The 8,494-nt window shown below is 42.7% G+C and overlaps 1 protein-coding gene across 1 annotated transcript in view; it reads right to left on the minus strand.

The window, feature by feature from the left end:
- CDADC1 (cytidine and dCMP deaminase domain containing 1) overlaps positions 1 to 8,494 on the minus strand; it is a gene marked incomplete at its 5' end in the record, with an annotated part of 87,162 nt that overhangs the window by 71,075 nt on the left and 7,593 nt on the right. The window contains one exon of the mRNA XM_014537231.1: positions 6,466 to 6,540. Coding sequence (XP_014392717.1) covers positions 6,466 to 6,540 — 75 coding nt within the window. The remainder of the gene's footprint in view (positions 1 to 6,465; positions 6,541 to 8,494) is intronic.

Raw genomic sequence — 8,494 nt, forward strand, 5'->3', positions numbered from 1 at the left:
TGTCAATACAACAAAATAGCATACATATCAAATCGCATATATATCAACATATGTGTAGCTCCATCTATTGAAAAAAATCCGCATTATTAACTGGTACACCTAGTATTTTGGAAATTAACCCCTTATCAGATGTATCATTGACAATTATGTCCTCCCATAGAATGGGATCCCTTTTCATTGTGTTGATGGTTTCTTTTGCTGTGCAGAAGCTTTTTATTTTGAGGTAGTCCCACTTCCCCCCGCCCCGCCCCCGCTTTCTTTCCCTTACCTTAGATGTATTGCTGAGAGATGTCTGGGATTTTGCTGCCTATAGTTTCTTCTAGGATTTTTAATATTTCATGACTTACATTTAAGTTTTTTATCCATTTTGAGTTTGTTCTTGTGTGTGATGTAAGTTGGTGGTCTAGTTTTTTTTTGCGTATACCTGTCCAATTTTGCCAACACCATTTATTTTTATTGATTTTTAAAATCTTTATTGTTGAAAGTATTATGTATTTCCCCCTTTTCCCACATTGACCCCCTCCAACCCACCCTCACCCCCGACCCCAGGCCTTCACCACCCCCGTCTGTGTCCATGGGTTATGCATATATACAAGGTCTTTGGTTAGTTACCTCTCACCCACCCACCCTCCCCTGCCTTCTCTCTGAGTTTCTGCACTCTGTTCCATGCTTCCATGTCTCTGGAACCACTCCGTTCATCAGTTTATTAATTAAATTCCACATATAAGTGAGATCATGTGATACTTGTCTTTCTCTGACTTTTTTCACTTAGCATCATACAATCCAGGTCCCTCCATGCTGTCTCAAAGGGTAACAGATTATTCTTTTTTACTGCTGCATAGTATTCCATGGTATACATGTACCACAGCTTTTTTATCCACTCATCTACTAATGGGCACTTGGGCTGTTTTCAGATCTTAGCTATTGTAAATTGTGCTGCTGTGAACATAGGGGAGCATACATTCTTTCTGATTGGTGTTTTGGGTTTCTTAGGATATATTCCTAGAAGTGGGATCACTGTGTCAAATGGCAGTTCCATATTTAATTTTTTTAGGAAACTCCATACTGTTCTCCATAGTGGATGCAGCAGTCTGCATTCCCCGCAGCAGTATACTAGGGTTCTCTTTTCTCCACATCATTGCCAGCACTTGTCATTTGTTGATTTGTTTTTGACAGGGGTAAGGTGATACCTCATTGTCCTTTTAATTTGCATCTCTCTGATGATCAGTGACAGTATTTTTTCATATGTATCTTGGCCAACATCATTTATTGAAGAGACTGTCTTTATTTCATTGTATGTTCTTGCCTTCTTTGTCCAATTTTTAAAAATATGTTTTTATTGACTTCAGAGAGAAGAAAGAATAGGGGGAGAGAGAGATAGAAACATTGAAGATGAGAGAGAATCATAGATTGGCTGCCTCCAGCATGCCCTCTACTTGAGGATCGAGCTCGTAACTCAGGCATGTGCCCTGACCGGGAATCAAACAGTGACCTTCTGGTTCATGAGTTGAAGATCAGTCACTTAGCCACTCTGGCCAGGCTCCTTTGTCAAATATTAATTGAGAGTAATGGCTTGGGCTAATTTCTGGGTTATCTGTTGTTCCATTGATCTATATGCCTGTTCTTGTGCCAGTACCAGGCTGTTTTGATTACAGTGACTTTTTTGTTTTTGTCTGGGAAGCTTTTTATTTCACCATCTATTTTGAATGATAGACTTGCTCATAGAGTACTCTTGGTTTCAGATCCTTATTTTCATTACTTTGAATACTTCACCATTCCTTTCTGGCCTACAGTTTCTGTTGAGAAACCAGCTGACATCCTTATGGGAGTTCCTTTGAAGGTAACAAATTGATTTTCTCTTGCTGAAGATTCTCTTTTTGTCTTTAATTTTTTGCATTTAATTATGATATGTCTCTTTAGGGCATGGGTCTCTTTAGGTTCTTCTTGCTTGAGACTCTCTATGCTTCCTAAACTTCTGTGAGTTGTTCCTTCACCAGGTTAGGGAAGTTTTCTGCCATTATTTCTTCAAACACTTTCTCCATTTCTTGCTCAGTTTCTTCTCCTTCTGGCATTCCTATTGTGCAAGTATTGTTACATTTCATGTTATCCCACAGCTCCTTAAGTTGCCCTCCTGTTTCTTTGTTCTTATATTTTTATTGATTTCAGAGAGGGAGAGAAAGATAGAAACATCAATGATGAGAGGGAATCATTGATCAGCTGCCTCCTGCACACTCCCTACTGGATCAAACCCGAAACCCAGGCATGTGTCTTTGAACAGAATCAAACCTGGGACCCTTCAGTCTGCAGGCAATGCTCTATCCACTGAGCCAAACCAGCTAGGGCTGTCCTCCTGTTATTTAATTTTATTTTTCTTTTTGATCCTCTGATTGAGTGATTTTTTTCTACCCTGTCATCCAATTCACTGATCCGATCCTTGGTTTCCCCTAATCTGCTGTGTATTCCTTCCAATGTGTTTTTTTTTCTTTTTAATTTTATTTATTAAATTGATTGCAGTGACATTGGTCACCATGAACATATAGGCTTCATGTGTGGGTTTCTATGCCAATGTGTTCTTTATTAGTGCTGTCATCATATACGACTGGTCTTTTTTCATAGTTACTATGAAAAGGTCTTCAACAGGATAGGGCAACTGCCTTCCCCCAGGAATAAACCACCTACATAGCAAAGGTCCGTGGAGAAAGATGTCCTCCGCAGCGTGAGGGAATGACTCAGCACAGGCAAGTGGGGTGGCTGCCTTCCAAGCTCCAACCCTAGAGCCCCCAACCATGGACTCTCCGCACACAGCTCCAGTCCACTCTGCCCTCCCTCACTCAGCACAAGGTGAGTGGCTGAGCATGAAATTTTGTGCATTGGCACCTTTAAGTACAGGGCGCCTGCATCTCCAGCCATCTCTGGCTAACAGAGAGCAACCCTGGTGCTTTTCACAGCCAGACATTCTGTGGGCACCTTTCTCAGTTCTAGCTCTCTGGGCTGGGGAGTCCAGTTTGGGTTTTAGACCCTTGAATTCTTAGTGGGAACCTCCCACAACTGAGATATCCCTCTGGACCTTCAGCCACTGTCTGTGGGAGCCCGTCCAGCCCTTTTGCATCTCTGCACTTCCTACCAGTCTCTATGCGGTCTCCACTTTCTGTCCTTGGTTATCAGGGTTCTCTCCAGCTAGTCTTCAGTTTATTTTTCAGGGTGCTTTTCTCTATTTTAGTTGTATTGACAGTTTGGTCCTGGGTGAATGTCAGTGTAGCTTCCACTTACTCCACCACCATTTTTAATCCTCTCTGGTGTATTCTTTATTTCTACGATGTCATTCTTCATTTCTGACTGGTTGCTTTTCATAATTTCTATATTTTGTTTATGCTGTTGAGCATCCTTATAATCCTTAAATCCTGTAAATAATCCTTATAATCCTGTAAATGCACAAATCCTTATAAGATTGCTTATATCCATTTCATTTAGTTCTTCTTCTGGAGAATTCTCTTGTTCTTGCATTTGGGGGTTGTTTCTTTGTCTACCCATTTTGGCTGCCTGTTGGGTTTGTTTCTATGTATAGGTTAATCTGCTATGACTCCCAGTCTTGGTAGGGTGGCCTTATGTAGTAGTTGATCTGCGGAAACCAGTAGTGAAGTCTCCCTGATCACCAGACCTGGGTGCTCTAATGTTCCTGTGTGCGTTGTGTGGGCTCTCCTGTTGTACTTGAATCTTGATTGCTATTGTCTCATTCATGTGTGGGCTCGACCCTCAGGCTGGCTGAGAGTGAGGCTCAATTCCCAACACAGCACGCAGACTGCTGTGCAGGTGCTTATCACATGAAGTAGCATTCACCTCAGCAGTGTTTGGAGCCTGCCAATATCTCCCTGATGATAAGAAGCTTTTCGGATCCTGCTCTGTTGTCTGAAGCTGACCACTGGGTTTATTGGTTTTGGACCTCTTCAAAGAGTCTCTGGTACAGGCCAATGTCAGACACTGTTTGTGACTAGCCCTGAGTACCCTATTTGAAGCTATCAGAGATCCACAGCTTGTGATTCCCTCTGCTGGGGCTGGGTGCATTTGCAAAGGACCGAGATGCACACTAAGGTCTACTTTTGCTAGCCCCACATCCAGAAGCAGATCCAGCACAGACTCAAAGCACCCAGAGATCTGCTCCTGCCTGCAGGTTGATTATTAGTCTCAGTCACTTAATGAACCTCAGGCTGTAGACCACAGGGTACAGTGAGGGTTTCCAATGGCTGGGGCAATTGCTTCCCCCCAGGCTATAGTTGCCTTGGCAGTAAAGTTCTGCGTGAAAAAGATGGCCTCTGCAGTATGGGGGAATGACTCAGCACAGGGATCCAGGCGGCTGTCCTTTCACCTCTGTACCCTGAGCCACCAACCCCGAATTCTCCTCACACAGCTCTAGTCGACTGTCCTACCTCTGCTGAAGCCCAAGGTGAGTGGCTACACATAAAATTTTGTGCATTGGCCCTTTAAGAGGGTGCCTGCTTTTCCAGCCATCTCTCCCTGGTAAACAGAAGCCCCATGGCTTTTCACAGCCAGATGTTATGTGGGCACCTTTCCCAGTTCTGGTTCTCCGGGCTGGGGAGCCTGGTTGGGGGTTTAGACCCCAAACTTCTCAGGGGAAACTCCCCACAGCTGAGATATCCCTCCTGAACTCAACTGATGCCTGTGGGAGCCCAGCCAGCCCTCTCGCAACTCCACAATTCCTACCAGTCTCGATGTGGCCTCCTCTTTACATCTTTGGTGATAAGGATTCTCTTCAGCTAGGCTTCAGTTGGTTATTCGAATGATTTTTTCTATATTTTAGTTGTAATTCCAGTTTGGTCCTGGAGAATGTCAATGTAGCTTCCACTTAATCCACTGCCATCTTGGAATCCTCTATTTATCACTTTTTTGTCTAGAGTTCTTTTTACCTCAGGAAAAAAAGAATTTTTTTTTTTCATTCTGCTTCTAGCTAAGGCCAAATATCAAGTTTGAGACAAAAAAATTTTTTCCATCTCAAACTTAAAACAAAGCAAATAAAAGCCTAAGTTGCATTCCATTTTGGTACCTTCACTTACTACAACTCCCAGAAGACTAAATCTTTTGAGTGAATCACTATTCTGCTGCCTGATTTTACTTCACCTCACTTACATCTTGGCAAGTCATCTATTAGCCCTAGTCACAGAGTTTTATATTAACACATAGATAAAAGAGGGCAGTCTGTTTTGTATATGAACTTAAAATGGTGAGTCACTACTTTTTACCTTTGCTTTTCTTATAATATAATACATCTAAATATTCTGAGACAAATTATTTCTATACTTTGTTAGGCATTTTAGAAAATCCCAGGAATGTACATCAGAATCATCAAGGTAAGTTTTTAAAAAATATACGTTTTTTTCTCCACTCCACATCTGATGAATCAGGATCTCTCTGTAAAATGCAAGAGATTAAATAACAAGGAAAAACTATGCAATGTTAAAAAGAACAGGTTCATCTTGTCAGGTCAGGGCTTTGATTCGATCCCACCTGGAAGCCAGTAAGTTAGCCTACTACTGTTTCATGGATACTGGCAGAGACATGAAACTCAGACAAAAGATTATATCATTCATAGCTAAGCAAGCAGCATGAGCATCATGTTTGTGATGGTTTCCTCTGCCCACAAATCCCATGTGGGTCAGGCAGAATAGCCCAGATAGATTCCTGGACACAAAGTAGGTTATGTTATAGGAGAGGAACACTGAGCTTGGGGATTCTGTTGTTTTAACCAGACAGCAAGCAAACACACACTCTTGTACCAAGAGGGAGACATTACCTCAACCCTCAAGGTTGCTTGTTACAAATGCAACTCCTAGAAATGAACGAGGTAAAGAGCAGTTTGGGCCTTGAATTATTTAAACCAGCAAGATGTTGGAATTTGAAAGAACCATGGAAGTGTCTCAACACATGAACTAATATGGGAATGTGTCATGAGTTAAAGATGGCAAATTTTTTTAAAAAGGAAGATGTAGGAGCATACTATAGAACAGTGATGGCAAACCTATGACACGCATGTCAGAGGTGACACGCGAACTCATTTTTTTGGTTGATTTTTCTTTGTTAAATGGCATTTAAATATATAAAATAAATATCAAAAATATAAATCTTTGTTTTACTATGGTTGCAAATATCAAAAAATTTCTATATGTGACACAGCACCAGAGTTAAGTTAGGGTTTTTCAAAATGCTGACACGCTGAGCTCAAAAGGTTCGCCATCACTGCTATAGAACAATGTTTTTTGTTTTTGTTGTTTACAAAATAGACATGTATAATCCTGTAAATGCACAAAACATTTTTAGAAGAGTATACAAGAAACTCCTTTGGAAGTGGTAATAGGGAATTTGAGTATAAGAGGAAGTTTTATTCCACTTTATACCATTCCATTTGCTTTATTATGAACATATATGTCTTGTTTAGAAATCATAAAAATTCACCTGTTTTTTGTCAGTAGATACTCTGGCCATCTCTTCATTATCTCCTAAATGTCCACACTTTCCTTCTTCCTTTTCCTAATTAAAAGCAGATTAAGGGGGGGAGGAGGTTAGCACATAAGATGTATGATTAATTCTATATATTCTATTTCAAAGCCAGTTTCCTTGGCTTTGGACCATTCTTTTTTTTTTTTTTTTCCTTTTCTTTTTTTTTAATTGATGAAACTCTGCATTGACTTCCTGCTTTATTCAGGTTCATGTTCAGACTACTTAACCTAATAAGCTAGGCCTTTTTATTCTGGCCCCTACATGCTTTTCCAAAACATTGAAGGACTGGACATTATAGTCAAAAAATAAAATTCTGTAGTTTAAAATTTTAGAGTTGGACAGTTTTGAGCAATGGAAAAGTCCAGAGTATGGCCATGGCTAAGCAGGACTAAAGGGGAATAGTGGAAAATTAACTGGATTTGAGAAGAAACTATGTAACAAAAGCATTAGATGTGGATTATGGTAGGTGGAATAATGATCACCCAAAGGCCTTCCTGTCCCAATCCCTGAGCCTGTGGCTGTTAAATTACCATGGCAAGGTTGCAGATGGAATTAAGGCTGCTAATTAATCTGATCTTGAGATAAGGAGATTACCCTGGATTATGTGGGTAATAACAAGGGTCCTCTCAGTGAGAGGGAGGCAGGAGAATCAGTGTCAGAGTGGTGCAACGTAAGACAGCCTGGCCACTACTGGTTTTGAAAATGGAGGAAAGGGTCCATGATCCAAGGCATGTGGCAGTCTCTAAAAGATGGAAAAGGCAAGGAAACGGATTCTTCCAGAGCTTCCGAAGGAATGCAGCCTGCCAACATTTTTATTTTAGCCCAGTGAGACTCATTCCCGACTTCTGACCCCCAGAACGTTAAGATAATAAATGTGTGTTGTTTTAAGGCACCAACTCTGTGGTAATTTGTTACAGCAGCAACAGGACTAAGGTAGAGATGTCCATAAGTCTAAAAGTAAAACAAGAGAAAGTTTTGAGGCCCGGCTGGCATAGCTCAGTGCTTGAGCGCCAACCTATGAACCAGGAAGTCATGGTTCCATTCCCGGTCATGGCATACTCCTGGTTGCAGGCTCATTCCCCCATGTGGGGCGTGAAGGAGGTAACCAATCAAGGATTCTCTCTCATCATTAATGCTTCTGTCTCTCTCTCCCTCTCCATTCTTCTCTGAAATCAATAAAAATATATTTTAAAAAAATAAAGTTTTGAGCCAGGGACCAAACTCCTTTATTTGTAAGTCAATTCAACAAATATGTATTGAACCCTTGCTATGTGTCAGCCACAGACCTAGTTGCTCAGCACACAGCCCTTACAGAGCTTATGATTTATGAATACAGGTACCGACTATGAAGTGAATAGATAATTAAGCCAGTTTCAACCTCACAGGGGCCGTCCCGACCTCACCGGGGCAGTCTCGACCTCACTAGGGCCGTCTTGATCTTTCCGGGGGCATCCCGACCTCACCGTGGTCGTCCCGGCCTCACTGGGGCCGTTTCGACCTCACCGGGGCCGTCCTGACCTCAGTAGGGCCGTCCGATCTCACCGGGGCCGTATCGTCCTCACCGGGGCCGTCCCAGCCTCACCGGGGAAACACGAAGTTTGGCCCTCTGTCCCCTGCCGCCAGACAAAATCTCCAGGCGTTCCTGGTGGCTGAACATCCAGCACTCCTGCTCGGACCACGCCCTCCACCAAGTGCACAGACTGCCCATCTGCCGTCCCCCAGCGCCCCACGCGAGACTGGAACCGGTGGGCATGTTTGTGCGCCTGCTGGTACAGCGGTTCCACAACGCTGGCCAAGCCGGGCCCAGCCCCGGCCTGCCCTGAACCCGACTCAGCCCCCCAATTGCGTCCCTCCCGGATTCGAGGAGCTGAAATCTGCAGCCTGCTGGGTTGGGCTCTGTACTTGGTGCCTCTGCACATCCTACTCAGTCTCAATGCTCTTCTTTCTATGCGAGGAGTTGAAATCTGCAGTTTGTTGGGTTGGG

This window comes from Myotis brandtii, unplaced genomic scaffold (genome assembly GCF_000412655.1).
Source record: "Myotis brandtii unplaced genomic scaffold, ASM41265v1 scaffold174, whole genome shotgun sequence".
Classification (NCBI taxonomy): Eukaryota; Metazoa; Chordata; class Mammalia; order Chiroptera; family Vespertilionidae; genus Myotis; species Myotis brandtii.